The sequence below is a fragment of the Anser anser genome, assembly GCF_964211835.1.
Source record: "Anser anser genome assembly, chromosome: 4".
Lineage (NCBI taxonomy): Eukaryota > Metazoa > Chordata > Aves > Anseriformes > Anatidae > Anser > Anser anser.
The window spans coordinates 61,005,024-61,027,792 of record NC_139724.1 but is presented as its reverse complement, the minus strand read 5'-3'; the positions used below and the strand labels follow the sequence as shown (position 1 = coordinate 61,027,792).

Here is a 22,769-nt window from a genome sequence, read left to right as displayed (position 1 = left end):
ATATTATGAAAATTGCGTGAGCTTTATAAGACAATTGAATGCCCTGAGATTTTGTTAGATTGCTGTATTTTGGAGTTAAACTAGTAACTCCAGAGTTATGGTATAATTAGTTATTGCTAAATTTTTGTTGGTAGCCTTTTCATATTTTCAGTACACATTCTTTCTTTCTGAAATAGACCTGTCAGCAACAGACCATCAGTGGAAATCTTTCTGTTTCTCAGAAAGTCCACTTAGATGGTATGAAATTTTAGGGGAAGTCCTGGTGTTGTTATTATTATTACTATTACTATTATTATATTTTACTGGTGGTAGTAAACCAGAGTTTCTGGATATCGGCAGTTCCTAAGACCATGTTACTCCAATTCCTAGGATCTCCAGATGTGCTCTATTCATTTGCTTAATGCAAAGCCATGCCTTTGAGTATGTTAAAAGAAACTGGCTAATTAGCTAAAGGGTCTAAAGGGTTCTAAGGAGGTAGAAACATAAAAAGGGAAATTTTCCAAAGCGTGTTACTTGTTACACACAAGACAACCTGGAGGGTTTTGTTTCTTTGTTCCCCCCCCCCCCCCCTCCCTTCTTACTGTCATACTCTGTTATCATCTGGCAATAAATTAAATTAATCTTCCACAAGCTGAGTCTGTTTTGACTGTGACAGTTCTATTTTGGGGATACTTTCAATACCCAAAGGACATTGAGCTTTAATAGGAAAAAAAAAAAAAAAGATAGAAAAGACAAAGACCCAAAAGAAAGAACAGGTCAGTTTTTTTTACTGTATAGTATTTACACATCCTTTCTTATATAGCTCTTGACACCAGTATCTGTAGAGAGAGAGCAGAAGTGAAGTTCAGAAGACTTGACCCTTGAGTACAACTGCAAATGCCTTTCTTGTTCTGAAATTCAAATGAAAATTCTAGAGTGGATATAGAATCACTAAGGATGCTTTCAGATGTCATGAGGGTTTCAGGGAAAAAAATAAATAAATAAGTTTGATAAGAGTTTGATTCTTGAGAGCTTAGGAGCAAGGTGGACAAGAGTATAATGTAGCACTCAATTTTTACATTACCACTGTTGAATGATGTCTGACGCTACAAGGCCTTCTTCAATTGCAGGGGAACACTGTTAGAACATCTCTTGAGATAGGCAAGTTCCAGCATTTTTACAGATGCTAAAATGTTTGTAGATAAGATGAGGATTTAACTCCTAGTAGGTTATGGCATGAACAAATACCAAAGCCTATGCTTTTCTGCCATGGCACTGTTGCGTTACTGCACGTCCTTCCATACCTTTAACCAAGATGTCACATGACTAGAAAATAAACCTGCTTCCATTAGCACTAGGACTCAATGACAGTGATCAGTCCTTAGGATTTAGACAATAGAAAACACAGTTGCAAGCCAGATTGATTCACCACCAGTTGATTTCCACCATTCTCTGAGATAACCAGGCACAGCTGTGTCTGCTGGAGTCCACACCTCGTCAGGACAAACCTGTGGTTGACTCAGAGAGAAGTAATCATTCCCTTGAGCGATTATTTGAGAGAAGACCTTACAGTGATAAGTTATCCGATGGACTGGACGAGTGAGGATGTTTTTCACCTTGTACCTGTCTAACAAGGGCAGTGCAAAAGGTCTTCAATTACTTGCCCATTACAGCTCACTTCCAAGAAACAGGCTGAGGTCAAGACTATAATCAGCTTCAACTAGATCCAAGTATACCTCTATTTGGTTACTGAAACCCTCATACTTCAAACAATTGAAAGCATTTAACACTACGATAACAGAAAGTTAAAGTTTCATTAATCTTCAATTACAATAGAAAAAGATATTTTCACAGAAAAAAAAAAACACAAAAAAAGAAATCTGCTTGAATCAGATAGCACCACTTGTTTAGCACAGTACTTGGAACTATCCTTTCTGATTCTATACTTCCAAGTAACATAGTGATTTCTAAAAATGTTAATGAATATGCAAAATATACTAATATTGAATTTGTTACTCCTACAGTGTAAGTCATTACAGAACTCAAAACAAACAAAATAATAATAAAAAAAAATCTATGCATGAAAAGTGTTACATTTTATCTTTTTTCCTGTCTGCAAAAATCTGGCTGTAAATTATGAGTAGTGATACTATAGGATTCTAATAACAGAAAATTCCCAGAGTAGTAAATCTTTCAGAAGGAACGATAAAGATAAAATTAGGAGGAAAGGAGATCTTCCCAAAGAGAAAAAAAAATAAAAAATAAAAAACCTCTTTATACTCACCTGTATTCATAAAAATGTAAGATAAATAACTACAGATTATTTTTTTTTTCCTAAAGTTAATTTCATAACCTAGAAACAAGTGGAAGAGTTCTGAAGCAGCATTCCTAATTCAATGTTTTATTTCACTTTTTGTGGTAGATTAATTCAAAACTAAGAAAATACAGGAGGTGGTACACTTGTACTAATCCATATCAGGCTTCACAACAGAAGGTTCCATCTTTAACATGGTTATTTCAAAGGAAAAAAATAAATTTACCAAAGGTTTTTCTCATGAGCTCTTCTAACAAATAAAAAAGGGGGGAAGGAGGATTTATAATTGTCTTTAGTTCTATGTAGAATCACTCGTGAATATATTACATGAAAATATAAGTTGAGCTAGCTAATGCTCAGATGCATCAGTGGTAATTATCAAGTATGGGCAAAGCAGGGATACTACCTCTTACTTCTGGCCTGTCTGCGACCAGTTTTGAATCCTGTGTCAATCCTGTATCCAAAGATTGGATATGTCAGTTCTTTACAAACTCCAAAAAATTTATAAGAACTGAAACACATTCAGATAAGAACCAGAGAAAATATTTTGAATCTGGAAAGCAAATGCTACAAGAGCTAAAAGAGTTTTACTTAAGAAACAGATTAAGATATCTGATGCTACATACTATCTAGCAAAGAGTAGGCAAAGATATTACATAGGTAAACCTTGAGCTGAACAGCAACAGAAGCCAAAAGCAGATATATCATTTCCAGCATTTGAAGTAATTAAACAATGGACCAGCCTGTCAAAAAAAAGTCATAATGACCTAATGGCATAAAAACCCAATCTAACTCGGGTTTTTGCAGTGAGATTACTTTTCAAATAGGTATGTTTTAGGTCTACTAATTATTAGCTCAATCAAAACAATTCTAACATTCATGAATGGAATAGCACATAATTTGTCCTGACAGAGATCAGTAAGGATGCAAAGAGAAAAATAAGTAGCATTTAATGCATGAATTTAAGCAGACTATTGCATTTTGGGGGGGAATGATAATTTAAAGGTGATGTCAACACCTGAGCAGATTAAGAATTCTGTCCTGTTTTAATGACATTTTTATTATTATTGAACTATTAGAGCAAGTTTGATTATAGGGAAATTTACTACATTTGATTATATCTCAACTTGCTAAACAACAATTTCAACACAACGTTCTGCCTTCTTTACTGTTGAAGACAATAATATACTGGTAACTTGATTCAACTCAAACGTCTTATCTGGCCTTAAAATTGACCTGAATGTGAACTCTGAACTTTGTCATGATAAATAAGAGGGAAAGAGTTCTAACTTGTCTTCAAATCCCAAACATTTTTCTGAGAGCACATGTACTTTTTTTTTATGGTCTTATGAACGTAAGTTTAATTCTCAGACTTCAAAGGAGGTAGCTCAGATGGCATGTTAATAGAGTTTAAATATTTAACATGCATAACCTACGGCTAAATAAAATTTGACACAGAGTGAGAAAAAAGTTCCTTTTAACGACAAAATACTCAAGGACCTAATTCAGGTTATAGATTTTTTTTTTTCCAGGTGGGCACACTACACACCCTCTTGAAGTGGCAGAATTTGGTCTTATCCTCCAAGTGAACAGAATTACACATGGACATTATGGATTATCTGCATAAATTGGGCTTTCCAGAAATATCAGGCTCACTGTACATGCAGTACAAGATTGATCTCTTCCTGCTTTTTAAGCATAGTAGTTAAGCATGGGTTCCACCACCAGAGAAATTTAGGCAGGCTGTTTCTTGGTTCTGTTGGTCCTGAAAGCTTCTGAGACACGGGCAAGAAGTACCTGCATGTAGGTGATTTGTTCTGCTAGCAGCAGTTGTCTTTCCTGGTGACCTACAGGCACTCCATCAATCAGTAAGGGCAATGTCATAAATACTGCTGATTAAGTAGGAGCTTCTGATGCTAAAAGAACATACCAGCCTGTAGATGAATTGTTCTCTGCATTTGGAATCCTAACAAATTTCCTAAGAAAATGGGCCTGATAAGCAAGAAATAAGCACGAGCTGCAGGATGAATGACTGATCTTCTGAAAAGACTTTTTGAAAAGAAGGGTGAGAGGGGAGAAGAGTTCACTTTTGGGCCACACTGAAGCGACATGCTGTCCTCCCTTATCAGTCAAGGTGCTAAAGAAAGCTTTGGAAAAAACTGTTACAATACTCCTAATGCATAAAGCATATTTAAATACATACTTGTATAATAATTAATCTTCTATATAAGAGAGAGCAGAAGGTTTTCTAAATGGAGATAATAGTAGCAATTAACCTTGAAATGTATTACATTAGCCTTGAAATATTTGTAAACTAGGTAATAAGAAAGTTTTAATATAAAGTGCTCTTATAATGCATTAGTGGAATCAGACCATTTTTCAAGAAAATGCTAATCTCAATAATGACAGGGTTTTGATGATACTGTAATATAGGCACAACCTTAACCTGTGAGATCAATTATTCAAAAGTGTAGGTACTGTTTACAAGAACATATGTAAATAGGATAGTTTAAGCAGAAAAAAAATGCATTATTGAAGGAATAATTTCTACAAGAAGAGGTTTCTTACCAATTATTCATTTGTGCTAAACCAGGGAGACAGTGGTATGGATACTGTAAGTGGTCCAAAAGGCATCTCTTTTTACAAGTGTCCTAGCAACTGTGAGGTGTGACACTCCTTACATACTGCAAATAACTCTTCTTTTTCTTCCTCTTTAAAAGAGTATGTTACAGATTCGGGTTCTGGATCATTAGGACTTTCTCCAGAATATTTCATCTCCCCTCTCACCATATGCATGCACAGAAATGCTTATCTTTACATTTGGTCATCACCACCAATGATTTTAAGACATGATTATGCAACTCAGCTGTGTATGTAATGGCATGATTGCCACTGCAACAGCAAGCTGAATAAAAAGGGTTGTTAACCTGACAGAAATGGGTAACAGGGGACCAAAAAAGGTGTATTTAATGTAACTCAATTCTGCTTTCCTCCAATGGGGATATTTAAATAGGGCTATTTCAACAGAAATAATTTGGAAGTGAAGTTTGCTGTAAAAGGGAAAAACAAATGAGATTTACTGAAAAGTATAGACAAAGAGAAGATGAAAGAGATTTGCGCCGATACCTTCCTATCAAACCTTCATAATGTAGGGTAGGCCCTGTAATCCAAGCATCTATTCAATGTACCTAAAATACTTGATGTGTGGTGCATAACCATAATGCATACGTCCAGTGAAGATATCTTACTTAATGTCTTAATTCAATTGTTTAATTACCCTTTTCTCTTTTCTGCTTTGGAATAACGGGTTTATTTTGTTTGATTTTTGTGTGTGTGTGTGTGTGTGTTAGAATTTGTTGTTATTAAAGAGCATTAAACTTATAATCATACAGCTTGTATATAAAAGTATACAATATTTCCTATAAAAGCTTTGATATAAGCACTGAGTATAAAATAATTGGTTAATAAACAGGTAATTGCCGGGTTGTCTCACATTGTAAACAACGAGGAGTCTGCTGTGGACTGCTTTGGATGATACAAGTTTTATCTGTCTGTTTGAAGAAGAATAATTTTGAACTATTTATCGAAAAAAAAAAAGGAAAGAAAATGTGCTTGGAGAAATTTATTCTTTAATGTTTCTGCAATATTTTTGGAAAGTATCAATAAAGGCCACTAGAAGAAAAGACTGGACAACAACCAGAAATTACTTCTAGAGATACCACAAGGGGAAAATGACGACAGAAAGCAAAAACCAGAGGTGTTTCATCTGATTAAATCATCTGCTTCATTAGATTCAGGCAACATTTAGTCTGGCTGGACAGAATTTCCTATCAGGTGCTGAAAAATTCATTGACAGCTACCAGAGAAATAGGTCAGATAACTAAAGGAAAAAACTCTCCTATTAAAAACAACACTACGACCACAAGATCTTCCTTATACTCTTAAGAAGATACACAATTGCTTGTAACTTAACTAAGGAAAGGTTTAGTTGGTATAGTAGGTTTAGTTGGTATAGTAGGTGTAGTTGGTCTTTCTGACTGACACAGAGCTAATGGCTAGAAAACTTAGATTACCTACTTAAAATGGAGTGTAAATCTGGGAGTGATTCAGAGAAAAAAAATGAATCAGTAGGTGAAGATAGGGGGAAAACTGGCATTGGACGCTGTTTTTAACAATGTCAGAAAGGGAAGTTGTGAAACAAAGTGATTTATCTGTTGTCTTTTGTCATCTTCAGAGCACATCTAGGTTCTGGATTCACCCCACCTAGTCTTAGAAAAACCCTGTAACTCTCTTAATTTGAGAATATCATTGACCCAGATGAATGGATCCCAAATTTAAAAAGTCACTTGTACTCACTTGCTTTCTCCCTTCATCAAATATATTTCCTGATTTTCCCTCCTATGAGGAAAGGCTGAGAGAGCTGGGGATGTTCAGCTTGGAGAAGAGATGGCTCTGGGAAGACCTCATTGTGACCTTTCAGTACTTAAAGAGGTCTTATAAAACAAAGATGGAGGACTCTACTTGGGTGGATAATGATAGGACAAGGGGGAACAGTCTTAAGCTAAAAGAGGATAGATTTAGACTAGACATTAGGAGGAAATTCTTCACTGTAAGGGCAGTGAGGCCCTGGAACAAGTTGCCAACAGAAGTGGTGTATGCTCCATCCCTGGAGGTTTTCAAGGCCAGGCTAGATGGGGGCTTGGCCAACCTGATCTAGTGGGTAGCATCACTGTCTATGGCACGGGGGTTGGAATTAGATGATCTTTAAGGTCCCTTCCAACCCAAGCCATTCTATGATTCTATGATTAGTCTAAACATGCTATGGTGGTCATCATAAAAATAAATACATAGAAGTTATCACCGTGTAGTATACAGGCATTAAGAACACATGATCTGATCATTTCTTTTAACTTCATGGATCAACCCATGAAATTTTGTAGTCTCTGGCATAATTTTCCTCATGTATTTCCACATATCAGGAAATAATTCTATTTAATGTTGCAAAGCATTTTAAATTCTATGGGAAAAAAAAAGTACAGGAAGTCTTACTAGCATTAATATATTTCATAACAGAATGGATAGACCTGATCTCACTACTCAGATTATTTATTTCTGCCTACAAAATTAGGTATGCCATTTTTCCCCCTACTTACTGACAAAACTATATTCTTATAAGATGCTTACTCTTCTACTCAGTAGCCCATTAAAATAATTAGTTCTAAATATCTGGGAAAAAAAAATCCACAACAATTTAATTTCTATTGTTTTTAAAACTAAAAAAAAAAAAAAGGAAGAAAAAAAAGATTTTGGGGGGGCTATTTTAGCCTTAAGTACTGAAAAGTAATAAATGTTCTCAAAACTTGGTATAAATTGTGCATGTTTCAATTTGTACCACCCATATTTACTCTTAGCTAATATACAGGCCAGGAAAAAAAAAAAAAAGGAGAGTGAGAGAGAGTCAATAACTGTTTCTAGAGGGCATCTATAGATTTTCATTAAAAGGGAATTGAATCTTGTAGAGAATAAGTAAAAATCAAGGCATTTATAGTGATAGGCAAACACTGTGCTGTATATACTTTTCTTTTGCTTATGGTGGCTCTTTGACAGTAGGAATGTCAAATTTACTTATTTAAATTAAATAAATAAAACAGATACTTTCATAATATAAATTCTATATTGAGTAGCCAGTAGGAAATAGGGAAAGTAAATATCAGAAGTTGTCTCCTTGGGGGAGATAAAACAGACCAAAATCACAGGACTTTCTCATACCCACGTTAATCCCATAAATTCTGGGGGGTTATTATCTAAAATTGCAAAGGAGTAAAAATGAGCAATAAGGTTTTAGTAGTCTTCCATTCTATAGTAAATGAGGCAATTTATATTTTTGCACAAAACTGAAACAGGAGTGAGACCCTTGTGTTCATAAAATGCATCACAACTACTCATCACAGATGAGTAGTTTTTTATCTTTTATCTTTTTATCTTTTTTTTTTTTTAAGGTTAATTATAAACTCACGAGTTTGCGAAGGGTATTGTATTGTAATGTGGAGCATAGCATTCTTTATTGACTTATTCCTTTGACATCTCTTTTTCACTTGCAGTTACAGTATTTGCTTACTTTTGACCTCTGTGGATGTAAAGCACTAAACAAGCTCATGAGTGAAAATTAGTCCTAAGAAAAACATCTCTTCAGTAGATACTGACCTGGGAACACTCAGAACACTTTTCAACAACAATGGATCAGCCTTCAGAAGATGATTCAGAGACATTGGACTGCTTTAAAGCAGACACTGCTTTAAAGAAGGCACCTATTACGAACTGCTTTGGTTAGCAAGCTTGCTTGCCCAGTTCTGGTTTTTGATGCTGCAACCAGAAGTTGAGGCTTCTAGTATGGAAGAGAGCTTGCCACCATCTACAAATGACATGGTAGTGCTGTTTGAGCAGAAATATTTAATCAAGGAAAACTTCACTGGAGTTCTATGTTGAAGATTTCTATCTACTGCTCACCCATCCACATCTGAGTAGTTGTTTTAACAGTTGTCTTAATTCAATCTATCTTTTTATATATGGAGACTTAATTGAACAGATTACTTCTAAGGAATGCCTGAAATTCCTAACGTTAAAGTTTCTATTATCTTTTTTCTTTTGCACACTGTCAGCTGTCTAATCTTTTCACATATTGGTCCATAGTTGGTTTCAAATTTCATTATCTTGATGTCAAAGAGAGTTATGTACAAAAAGAAAGAGTCACACATAGATCTTTGCCTGACCCCATACTCTTAATACAAACTGTTTCTGGTATGAAGTACTATTAGTGATAACGAATGCTCTGAAATTAATATTCCTCCATTTCCATCCACAAATATCACTGTGGAGGGTGACATCACTGTGGAAGCACTGAAATTCCCAGCAAATCATAAACTGGATCAAAAACCAACTTAACTGGCTGCGAGTTGCAGAGTAATAACAAGTAACTTCAGTGTTATTTCCACTCACATACAGTCTGTCAAAGACAGTTATAAATATCACAAGTGACTCCCTGTGTCTCTGTCTGTGGCTTTCCTCTGTTTTCCAAATGTTAAACTGGAAATTGTTAGTAGCTATCACAATTAAAATGGAATTAGAAGCTGCTTTGACATTTTGAGGAATCAAGTTTTTCAGTAATTTAACTAAATTATTACAATTTTATCCAAAAAGTTCTACTACTGCCACTCTCAGGGCTCCTAAGAAAGTTTTTTAGACACTAATCTTGATATTATCATATTAGATATGAACAACATAGACACATTTCACAGAAACATGTATGACTACTACTACGTGGTGTTTTTTTTTTGTTAGAGGTCCTACTTGCTATGAAAGTATTTCTTAACAAATAGAATATTTTTACATGAATATTCTGGATCACTTACTTTCTTTACATTTCTTCTCTGAACCTTATGCCCAGTGGTACTGGTTTCAATGCTTACACTGAGGAAGAAGAGTAGCTTGGTAGATGACATCAGTCAGTCTATTTGGCCTTTTGCAAGGTCACACAGTCCCACATGATCTTTAGATCGCAGAAAGATCGATTTGAAGTGTGGACTATTCAGTGAATAAAGAATTGGCTGTGTGGCCGCACCCAGAGGGTTGCAATCAATAGCTCAATGTCCAGGTGGCGGCCGATGATGAGTGCTGTCCCTCAGGGATCTGTCTTGGGAACAGTGCTGTTTAATATCTGTATCAGTGACACAGACAATGGGATCGAGTGCACCCTCAGGGAGCTTGCAAATAACACCAAGCTGAGTGGTGCAATCAATACACCAGAAGGAAGGGATGCCATCCAACAGGATCTGGACAAGCTAGAAAACTGGACCCATGTGAACCTAATGAGGTTCAACAAGGCCAAGTGCAAGGGGCTGCACCTGGCTCAGGGCAATCCTAGACATGAGCACAGACTGGAAGAAGATCTCATTGAGACCAGTACAGCAGAGAAGAACTTGGAGGTTCTGGTGGATGACATGAGCTAGCAGTGCACGCTTGCAGCCCAGAAAGCCAGCCACATCAACAGGGGAGTGGGCAGCAGGTCAAGGGAGAGGATTGTCCCCGTTTGATCTGCCCTTGTGAGGTTCCACTTGGAGTACTGCAGCCAGGTCTGGGACCCCCAGCACAAGAAAGTTTTAATTTTAATTGTGAATGATTTTTGGAAAAACTTTTCGTACAAGAAGAAGTGTAATTGATTTTAAATTTCTATCTACAAACTCTTCTTGCTAGGTATCCTCTTTACATCTAATAAGTTTACATTTAAAATAATATAAACTTTATTAAGGAGGACATAATTTGCTAAGAGTTAAAGAGAAAGTCTGCACAATCCACAACCAATGAGAACAAATAAATCTTTTCTGCTACTTGCTACTTTAGAAGCTGTCATACAATATTAAAAACATCTATTTGAAAACACTTTTGTAACAACAGTAGAACCACTCAGCAGCTAAAGGCAACTGAGCAAAACCACAGAAAGCACAGTTGCCTCAGTGATTGCAATACATCATAAAATAATACTTAATCTACAGATAAAGTCCCTGCAACCCACAACCGACAGAAGTGTATAAATCTATTCTGCTACTTATCACTTTAGCAGCTGTCATACAATATTAAAAGCATCTGTTTCAAAATACTTCTACTACAACAACAATCACTCAGTGCTTGAAGGCAACTGGGCAAAACCACAGAAAACATACTGTTACCTGACTGCAGTGCATTAGGAAATAAATATTATCAAATACATACAATATTTATTCTGAAGATATTATTTTCATTGTCTTTGCATACTATTATTATACATATAGTTTATATTAAACACTATGAAGAAAGCAGAATATTACTCATGGTAGTTATTAAAAGACTACAATGAAGAAAATGTGGTTTTGCTATTGATTTACATAAATTGCACTTGAGTTTTTCACATTAAATGTGGAGGTGGTTCACAACATTCAGAATCATGAAAAACTGATGTGGAAAGAAAGAAAGGCTAGCTTCAAGCTTTTGGTAAGGATTTAGAGAGAGACAATTCTGAAACTCAGATCTCTACCTAAGCTTCAGTATACTTTAGAGAGTTCAGCATACTGTTTTGGGTGCACTGAATTACAGATCATTACTGAATCTACAGATGATTTTTAGATAGATGTAGCATGTTTCGTATGCCACAAGTACGTAAAACCATTCATTTGTATGAAACATGCAAAAACTTTTAACTGGGACACACTAACCTTTGAGAGAAAAAAAAAAAAAAGAGATATCCTAAACCAGACAGCAACAAACATTCTTATAACAAACAACACTTTCATGAAACTGTCACCAACTTCTTTACGGATTTCCAGAAAAGCATATAGATATTCTGAGCACACTTGTAAAATTCATTTTTTTCTTAACATTTTACTTAAAAGCATAACATTTGCACAATTTTATGATTCATGCACTTTTCATTATGTATGGGTGGAATTGAATAGACTTGATACTACTTAAATTTTTTTTTTTTCCCCAGTAAAAATGCATAAATCTATTTTTTTTTTCTATTGTGAATAGTTCAGATCTTTAATTCACAAGGTTAAGAAATACCCGGGGAATTAACCTGCACTGTTCCTAACTATGAGCAAATGAATCCATAAGTTTGTGCTAGGTATCTAATGCCCACTTTCATACATTATTGTTTATATCTATTACTGGATTTTCACACAACATGCCTTTTATCTCATTTATACCATTTGAATATCACAGAAGGATATACACCTTCCTGTGATTTCCTTTGGCTGGCATGCTGGAAAACTGTACTGCACTAGGAAGAAAGAAACTTTAAGATTTCATATACATGTATACTAACAGTTGTTTTTTTGTTGTTGTTGTTTTTGTTTTTGTTTTTTTCTACTGAGGCAGACAAAATAGGCAGCTGCATGATAAACTTATTTCTTACAGAACTCTTACAATCACTTACAGGCAGCTTCACTATATTTCTAATTGCCTTCCCATTATCACCATCCCCAGCCATAAAAACAAGCATAGACAACAATCAAATGCTAAATTTTAGCAAGGAACTGGACTGCATGTGAGGCTCAAAAGAACGCAGAGACCTGCCAACCAACCTAAGAAGTAAATACCTTTTTTTTTTTTGTCAGAATCTCCACAACCTCTAATGCTGCAGGTAACTTATCCCATTTCTCTAGTTGATTGACATTTCTATTTACAACTGAACACAAAACAAAAAGAAAAGCAGAAATTAATGCATTCAAAGGGAATCTCTCTGTTGTTATTTCAACTCAGTGTAACACACTCCAATGCATATATACATTCTTTGTAAAAATGCACTTGATAACACATTTTTTGTGAGTGCCTGCAGCGTTTTCAGATTCTGTAATTAACACTAGCAAGTCCATCTGACACAGCAACACAGAGAAACCTTTGAGTGAACTTCCCTATTTCAAATCAAATGACTGCATTTCTTGAAAGGGTTACACAAGTAGCATTTTCAGACCTTTTCATAAGAGCAAATTTTGCTTACATTCTCACTCTTTAACACATGAAACCACAATCTCTCAGTAACAAAGTTCCCCTCTTCACAGGCATAAATATATACACTGTACTCAAATGCTATCTTACAGGAAGATTTGAACATACATATTTCTTCAATATTTGAGACAGAACATTTAAGTCTGAAACCTGATGCAATGAATATCACTACATTATCAACTATGCTGCAGTGTTTTTGTTTTTTTTCTCCGTTTTTTTTTTTTCTTTTTTGATTAACTACTCATATGGTAAGAATAACAGTGCCTTTAGAGAAATAAAAGAAAAAAAAGTGAAAGTAATCAATAGTCCACTAGCTTTTGCAAATAAAAAGCACATTAAGAACAACATTAGCTTCTTATTTCTCATTTTTACTGCTTTATACACAAACCATATTGATAAGAAGGGAGGAGGTGATCTGAGATAAAGCATCAAGCAATGAAACTTGCGCTTAATTGCCATAAGTGAACGCTAAAGTTGCTTATTTTCAATCTGAGCATTGCAGTTCTTCTTCCTCAAGAACAATTTTAAGTTTTAACAGTACATTAAATATTCAACAGGTTTTTAAATACTACAAAATACATATCTTGAATTTACAACAATTCCCATCTAGACTATACTTGCATGAATAGGCTAGAAGAAAATTTTAAGGCAATATAGCAGTATTTGCACGTTAGCATCCCTAAAGCTCCTTTGGCACCTGCTGTTTTAGAACTGCAGATTTACAACAGGAACAAGATATTCACGTTCTATTCACGTTACCTCTGCTCAACGCTTAAGTTTCTACTTGCGGTATTCAGGACACCGGTGTGTTTTTCCTGCGGAAGAAAAGCGCCGCAGCCCTAAGACCGCCCGCTCGCAGCCCCCAGAGCTGGAGGTGACCCAGGCAGCGCCGCACGCCCACCCTACAGGTGCCCCTGGCCTCGCCGCAGGAGCAGAGCCGGAACAGAAAGAAGGACGAGCCATCAAAAAGCACTCCCTTACCTTCTAAACCTGCTTCAATCAGCCCAAACTGTTCCAACACTTTAACAAAAAGCACAATCACGATCAAAACTGCTATCATTTCGAGCCCTTCCAAGTTCATGATGAGTTAGGTCATGGTCTAACCACAGCCACTGAGGAAAGTGCTCTCCTGCCCGGCTTTCTTTGCAAAGCCATTAAACTACGCGCAGAAGGCTCCTGCGAGGGAAGGGGGAGAGCGGGAAGGGAGGGAGCGGGGGGGGCGGCATCCCATCCACTCGAGCTGGGGCCAGCAGCGGCGAGCGGCTCCGCTCCGGCCTCCGCCACCGGTCCCCGAGCGCGCTCCCGCAGCCGGGCGGCCCGGCGTGGAGCTGAGGCCGAGGGGTCCTCCCACCCCACCCTGGGTCGGGTCACTCGGGAAACGTCCGCGGGAAAAACGACGCCGAAACGCCGGGGGCCGGCGAAGCTGGCGGCGGCGGCGTCGTTGCGGGCAGCGCGCTGCCATGGAAACGCAGGGAGCGGGCCCGGCGCCGGGCACCGAGGGACGCGAAGGGCCTGAGGCGAAGCACAGAGCCGAGGGGGGGAACCGCAGCGCTGGCAGGGATCGGCTCTCCGCCGGCCTGGGCAGCACGCGGGGATTTGCCCGGTGCGTCCGGCCAGCTCCTCTCCTAGTTTCCCGGGGTTACAAAAAACAGCCCACGAAACTGTTGCATACGGCCGGTAACACCGCGTTTTGCGCGTCAAGAATCGTCTCTCGTCATTAACTGCCACGAACTTCTTTGATTCTGCTGTCTCACACTCACTGAGCTTTATTTAGTGTTTAAGCTGATTTGAAAAAGAAAAATTTTAAAGAATGGGTTGAGAAGGAAAAGCGACCTCATTGTTTTTGATGGTCTCTCACTTCAGTAGGATGTGCTGACCAAAGTATTTTCCAAGTGAAACATTAGCAGCAAAATAACACAAATACTAACCACAAGTCTGAATTGGTGTCCTCCACCAGTATGGGCTGCTGGCCTACCTGCAGAGGTTTGCAGTTCTGTCACACACAGCACAAAACGCTATTCACAGTTAAGGCATTACTATTTAAATCCCCTAATAATTTAGCACATAAGAAGGAATTTACATCAGAAAAACAGCACCTTTATTACAGCAAAAAATGGGCAAGGGAACAATTGCAACAAATTTAATCTTCTCTGGTAGAGTACTGTCATCCACATGGTTGAAATCCATTACCGTCCATTTCTTTCTTTGGATAAGATTCAAAAAAAACAATCTTTGTGTCATGTAAGAACTGGCAGCAACTTCTAAATCCCCCAGGTATACTCACATTATGATGGGTGTTATCATTACTGAAAACAATGGAAAGAAGTGGGAATATGAGGACTGATATAATAAATAGAAAAAGAAATGACTTTTTTTCTACTGTGAATAGGTAAATCCATACAGCTTAGTGTTTTGCATGTCACTATTCTATGCTTTGTTTGCTCAGGATTGAAATCTCTGAAACTACTTAAGCTTCTTCTGTCAGAAAACCTAAAGTTTAATGCTCCTTCTTAAACATACCGACATGGGCTTTCTCTGTCTGTGCTCAGGACATACTGCAAATCTCTAAGTTTGTTTTCATTTCATTTCTGTAGGCTACTTTTCCTTAGGTAACCGTGCCTTTATTTACTTCAAACTTTCTCCTTCCATTCTTCTGTCTCTTATTTAATCTTTGTTTCAAACAAGGTCAAATACCTCCCTCTAAGCTAACTTATCAATAATTTTATGGACAATGGGTCCAGCTTTCTTTAAGGTGGGACTAAAATGGGATAATTTACCCTTATCAGCAGCATAACCTCTGCAACCTGTGTGCATGTTAACCAAATGATTGATACAAGCTGTGTCTCAGTACATTTAACATTGCCACCTGAACTGACATATTCAATTGCATTAATAGCTTTCCTTAATACTTGTCTGCTGCAAATGTTGACATGAACAGAAAAGTAAATGATTTTTAAAAAGACCCAATATTAACTACTTCTGTGACAGCACCAGTTGCTATTACTGTCAAGGCAGCCACACCAGCCTCATCCAGTGAAGTGCATTGTGAGAAGGGAAGGGAAGGATGTGCCTGCACCTTTCTGCAGGTGGTGAGACAGCTGCTTTGGGATGTAGAAGGTAAAAGCACAAAGAAGTCTGGAGGTTTGGAGAAAAATTCTAGGAGACAGAGGAATTAGGAAGCTCCTCTCCCTCTATCCTAGCAGCATCATCCACCTCCATAGCCATGAGGGAGAGAATGGGCCTAGGACTGCTCCTGAGGCTGACAGCAGCTGAACTCAAGCCAGGGCCAAGAAGAAAAAAATGGCAAGCAGAGGTTATGGTGGAGGTTCTGCAAAGAACGCAGCTGTAATTGCTCCCCAAACCTGGATTCCCACTGCTGTGTACTAAGAAATACACAGTGGGGGATCTGCTGTCTGGGGTCTGCCTTATCAGCTATGAGCAGGACAAAGTAGAGAGTTTTTTTCCAGAGGCGTAGGTCCACTGCACCTATGTCTAATGCTTCCAAGTATTCCCACTATTCTTCCAAGACATAGCATAGAATGTACAGAAGAAAAGAAGGAAGCACTATTGCTCCAGTTTTACAGGTGGATGCCAAAACGCAGTAAGAATAATAATCTTCAGGCTAGGAGTTTGCAAGAAAGCTGTAACCAAACTCAGTAAAATTGGCTGAGTGGTCACTCCTAGAGAGTGGTGATAAGCAGTGACAAAGTCAATTTGGAGGCTAGTGACTAGCAGTATACCTCAGGGATCAATATTGAATCCAGTTCTTTTTAGCATCTTCATTAATGGTCTGGATGATGGGAGCAAGTTTGCAGATGGCACAAAAATTAGAGACGTTGCTGATGCTCCAGAGGGTTGTGCTGACATCTGGAGGGACCTCAACATGCTAGAGAAATGGTCTGACAGGAACATCATGAAGGTGAACAAGAAGAGAATTGCAAAGTTCTACATCTAGGGAGGAACAACCCCAGGCACCAGGACATGCTGAGGACCATCCAGCTGGAAAGCAGCTTGGCAAGAGTTGGGTCTTGGTGGACACTAAGCTAAACAAGAGCCAGCTGTGTGCCCTTGCCAAAAGAAGGTCAATGGTGTCCTTAGCTGCATTAAGCAAAGTATTGCCACTAGCTCAAGGGAGGAGATCCTTCACCTCTGCTCATCACTGCTGAAGCCACACTTGGAGTGCTGGATCCAGGTCTGGGCTCTTGAGTACAAGAGAGACATGGATGCACTGGAGAAAGTCCAACAAAAGGCCACAAAGATGATGAAAGGACTGGAGCATCTCTGCTATAAGAAAAGACTGTGAGAACTGGGTCTGTTCAGCATATCCTGGAGGGGACACAGTGGGGATCTCATCGATGTCTATAAATATCTGAAGGGTATTTATATACAAAAGACAATGGAGTCAGGCTCTTTACAGCAGCGTCCAGTCACAGGACAAGAAATTTGGACAATGTGAAACACAGGAGATTCCAACTGAGCACATCAGGAAGCACTTCTGATGCTTCCTTGCCACACATACTGTGTGGGTGACTGAGCATGGCACAGGCTGCCCAGAGAGGCTGTGGAGTCTCCTTCCTTGGAGATCTTCAAAAGCCACCAGGACATGGTCCTGCTCATCCTGCTGTGGGTGGCCCTGCTTGAGCAGGGGGATTAGATCAGATGGCCTCCAGAGGTTCCTGCCAAGCTCAACAATTCTGTGATTCTCTTTCTGTGAATCAGCCATGACAATCTCCTCTATATTTTGTTTCCATTTTCATATACTTACAGTTAAAGATTCTTTTCCTCATTAGGTCATTGCTTTTTAGCAAAACCTTACAAAAATATATTTCTCTTGTAGGAAGGCAAAATACCCCCAGAGCTCTCTGCTCCTTATGTTTCTACCTGCTTAAAAATGGAGTTGACTCTATTGACAACTAATGTTACAAACTGCATGGAATAATTATTTCTCTCTCCAAATAGCTTGCCAAAAATAATGAAGAGACTGTTGATTTCTTCTTTTCCTTACATTTAAGGAAAAAAAAAAAAAAAGTCATCCTCATTTACCCATACATTTTTGTCAGAATACAAGAGGAAGAATGTAGCTAACACATCTGCAAATACTGAAACCCTATTTTCTCTCTTGTGTAACCACCCAAAACTTAATATATTGTGGAATTAAACTTGAAAAAGGTCTACAAGATAGTTAGGAATGGAGGAAATAGGAATGTGATGAAAAGACATTAATGCATAAATTATCATTACATATAGATGTTTTATAAAGAACTGCATGTAGCTGCGTTTTTCTTATTTTGTAACTACAGATAAAAAGTTTCAGCCTAGAAAGTGTTATAGATTCTGTAACCTATTCGAAAAAGCATTTAGTACATTCTTACCTTTTATCATGAGAGTAAATATATTAAATTGAAATCACTGGTCATATTTCAAGCTAGGGGCATATCTAAATGCTCACTTCTCATATTGTGATGGAAGTCTAAACCACAATACAGTGAATATGTTTACATTATTATGACTAGGATCCCAGGTACTACGAATCATATTGCTACTGCTTAATGTTGTATATCACAAAATGTTAATGTTAAAAAAAGACCCATTCAATTTGGAATGAGAAATGGTAAGTGGGTCCACAGATGAAATCCCAGGAATGCTTATATTCTTCCTTACACTTTCTCTTATGCACTCACATTCATCAGGTTGCAATTAAGCTACTCTCAGGATTTTGTCATGACTCCAATTAGGATTTTTAGAATTCTAAGAATTAATATATAGAGATAATTAATATATAGAGAGAATTAATATATAGAGAGAATTAATATATATATTAATTCTTATATATATATATAAACAGCAAATCTTCTAGTTCATCAAATCACTGAGTGTAAGCAGCAAAGAGATACAAGCTATTCGTTTAGCTTTAATTCTTTGAATGTAATCCTCTTTCTCAGTAAATATTTAATGAACCAAAATATACAAAATGCAATGATATTATCAGCCATTATATTAAGTCTTATAATGGACCACACCTTTCAACTTTCCTCTAGGCAGTAAGCCAGCGCGGCTTGACTTCCATAGGATCTTTCCCAGATTAAGTACTGGGGAAAAAAATAACAGTAATAATTACAACAATATGACATCACAGTACATTATTTCTACCTCTTTACAACTTTTACCTATGTTCACATCCCAAACTGTGCCCAACTTTTTTTCACTTGTCACTACTCAAGGAGTTGCCACAGTTTGGACATGATGATGCTTAAGTGACGTCAGAAGATAATTTCCTAGTACCATCCAAAAAGTCAGACTACTGATATGCATGGTGATGCCCTAAACATGCATTCCAGCTCTATATCAGCAGGCAGCAATAATTTTATGGGCTAGCATGCATGGTGTAACTCACCCAAAGAGTCTTCAGTCTTGGACAGGGGCAAGGTGTAGTCATGAAGCCAAAGTTCTGGCTCTTCACACTCAGCATTGTATTTAAATAGCAATACATTACATCTTGTGCTTTTACAGAAGTGACTAAAATAGAAAATGTTATATACTATAATATTCATAAACAGGCTTTTTGAAGGCTTCTTGATGTAAAACACCCTCACCAGCCAACTGATTTGTAGTCCCAGTTGAAAAGTATACCTGAAGCTCTCATATCATAACACTGCTCTTGAGAAGTTCTGATCTGCTATAAAAAGTCAGAAGTGGCATACAGTCATTTTGCCAGTTATTCTAAGTAGTCATTTGAATAGTCTTTGGATATTCTCTCATCCTTAAAATTGAATTATATTTCAAGTTTATCCCCATCCATACTGTGGAAATGTGGCTCCCTGAATCTGTTAGTGTATTTTTCTGGAAGTTGTTGCAGATATTGTAGTAATGGTGGCCATGAATTATATGTCATTTGAAGACATAAATTTTCTCAGCATGTTGAAAAATGCCATCCAGATAACTCCACCTTTACTGGAAATTCTTAAACCACATTAAAAAGCAAAAATCATCAAAAAAGTTCAATGTCAAAAATGTCAGGCAACTACACTTTCAAATGTTCTGTGGAAACTGAAGCTGAAAAATTCTTGGCTGTTGCAATTCCATAGATGAAGCTCAACTCTCCTCATGATTCGTTTGTGCTACTTACTTATTAGCAAGGACTCTGTGTGTCTGAGCTAATGCTTTTGAGACAAGTAATTTCACAGAATTTTTTCTAGCCATGTCAGTCCTGTAGCCCTTCGACCTGGGTATCTCTTATTTATTTCTCCCTTTGTGTTCTTGAATCAGGGGTATATGTAATACCACCAGTACAACTGCTCTAAGATTCAGTGTTTTTCCTGTCAGAGAACTAAAATCTTAATTTAGACTTTCCTGTTTTTGCTTCTCAACTATCATGACTTTCTCTTTGCTGTCCTTAGCAAGTGCTATCTTTCTTTTCTTTTTATCCACTGAGGATACTCCTGCTAAAATCATCATTCTGGGTTGTCACAACTTTCTCAGCCCTTTACATTTCCCTAATGGATCCATTTCAACATGCACAAATATATTTGCTATTACCTTCAAGGCCAGTCTTAACATATTACTGCCATACTTGGACACTTCTGACTTTCAAAGAATATTGAGCTGTCAACTCCCTCAATCAATAATGATAGCCTTACTCATTCATAAATTAAACTTCATTCATAAGAAATGTTGCTGGTTCTAATACAGCCCTTTAATATATTCTGAAATATTAATACATCTGTTCTTCCTCGAGTTTCTCCTTAAACTGTGGTAATAGGAAGTCCACAATGCCCTGCCAAAACCTCAGAAGTTACAGTGATGTGTCCACCATAAAACTTTCTATTCATAATAATTGTGTTTGTTTGCTCTCCCATCCCTGTCACTCTACCTGAGCTCTTATTTTATTCTTAAATATTAGATGTCTTGGAGCAATTTTTGTTAACTTTACAAAACACCATAGTACTTTGCTTACTCAAGTCCAACAGCATCTAGATGATATAGGAATATGGTCAGTGATTTGTAAAAAAAAAAGTGATACTTTAGCCTATATGTGGGATACAAAAACTGATCCATTGCTATTCTTCACTGTGTTCCCAAGTTAGTTATCACAGTAAATTTTTTGTGCCATATTAGGAGAATTATTTTAGTAAGCCACTTTCTATGAGACTCATATCTAGGAGAAACATCTGCAAGGAACTATCTGCATACTGTTTGTTACATGTGTCTGAAAGACATTTGCTTTTGCTGAACAAGGCTAAGTGAATATAAGCAGAGATGATAAAGGCTCCAAGGACCTCAATAGAATATCTGTTTCTGACCCCCTTGTGTCTTTTTGAAAATACCTACCCCTAGAAAATAAAGCTGTCTAAATTAGTAAATTAAATATATAATTCTCTGCTACTTTTATTGACTACCATAGAACAGTCTGCATCCATACTATACACATCTCTCGTCCTCTAAAACAGTATGGCTATAGAAAAAATGTTGAAATAGAAATGCTAGGATTAGTTTCTGGTCTATGATAGCTCCTAAACCATGTACAGGGGTTATTTAGGAGAGTGTTAGCTAGCACAGGCCAAGAGTATTACAGGCACTCTTCTAATACTTTAATAGAGTTGATGACAGTGTCTCAATGTGCAAGAATGTTTCCTGGAAGTGTTTAATTAACTAGTCTAGACACAGTCCAAACTTATCAGCTGCATTTTAAGTGATTCAGTGTAATAATTTGAGAGCTGACGTTAAAAAGAGAATATCTTCAACTTCAAGAAAACCTGCTCCACTTTTGAGCACATAGGTTCAAAAGGGTAGCCAGGGTTGCCTTGAAAAGTTACAAAACATGGAAATCTAAGAATTGAGACAAATTTACATGAATTCAAAATAAATAAATAAATAAATACTAGTCAGTCAGTACTTTAAATGACCACAGTTCTGTTGAAATTTTGCTAGAGGGATTTCCTAAGTTTTCCCAAGCTCATATTCTCTGAACATGTCAATCACCTGGTATCAGGGCATTTGTGACAGTACTGGGTGTAAGGCAAAACAGTCTAAGCAGACCTAGAATGCCATACCTGTTGCAAAAGACTGCTATGTTAAAAAGACTACCAATGCTTCAAAACATTATTAACTTATTGAGACATCAACAGCTCAACAGTGAGCAAGTTTAGTAAACACAGCAGAAAAATAAAATTGAAGAGGTCTATGGCTGAGTGAGATAATTTTGAAACATTTATCAAGAGATCTCTGGGAATGTGAGAAAACACACAGAAGTGCAAGGATGTGGACAGTAGCTTTCATGATTGTCAGAACACTGTTAATAACTCAATTACTTCTGCAGTCTTAGCATACACTCTTTTTACATGGTCATGACAGCTTGATGACAACAAAGCTAATGGAAGAAAAATACCTTTAAACAGAAGAAAGAGTTTGTAAAAGCTGTCCAAAACATCTTTTTACAGCTGGAAATGTTTGTTAAGTAAAGTTCTAGTAAACTAAAACTAGTTTCAATACCTAAAAGAACAACAAATAACTTGGCAATTTTCTTTTCAAAGTCACAGGTCTTCTCTCATGGGCTGTTTTCTAATGTACTTATTGACTCCCCACCCCCCCCCCAAAAAAAAAAAAAAAACACAAACAAACCAATACATACCTTTGATAGTTGCATATAGGAAGTATGGGAGTTGGAACATTTTAGAGCTATCTTTCAAACTTGTATGACGAAACTTTAACATTCCTCTTTGTTTCTAATTAGCACTGTCTCTGTGCTCTTAAATATGATCTTTTCTCTGCTTTTTTCTCTCAAAAATAAAAGTTGCTTTTGTCATAGGATAAGCCATTTTAGGAACAGCAGATTTAGGAATAACAGACTTGAATGAAAACTGCACAAAATGCACAGAAACATTTCCTCAACATATCTGGATTCAGCTGTAGATCACTATTTTCTGTCTTCCAGAACAGC

General features: G+C 37.2%; 1 protein-coding gene across 8 annotated transcripts in view; it reads right to left on the bottom strand.

The window, feature by feature from the left end:
• KCNIP4 (potassium voltage-gated channel interacting protein 4) overlaps positions 1 to 22,769 on the bottom strand; it is a 437,397-nt gene that overhangs the window by 197,982 nt on the left and 216,646 nt on the right. For 4 of the 8 annotated variants that reach the window (XM_083835174.1, XM_083835170.1, XM_083835179.1 and 1 more), the window contains exon 1: positions 13,814 to 22,414. The exons of the other annotated variants lie outside the window; for them this stretch is intronic. In XM_083835174.1, the coding sequence (XP_083691300.1) occupies positions 13,814 to 13,913 (100 nt within the window). In that variant the 5' untranslated portion in view covers positions 13,914 to 22,414. Of the gene's footprint in view, positions 1 to 13,813; positions 22,415 to 22,769 lie in introns of those variants that run through there. 8 annotated transcript variants of the gene reach the window in all.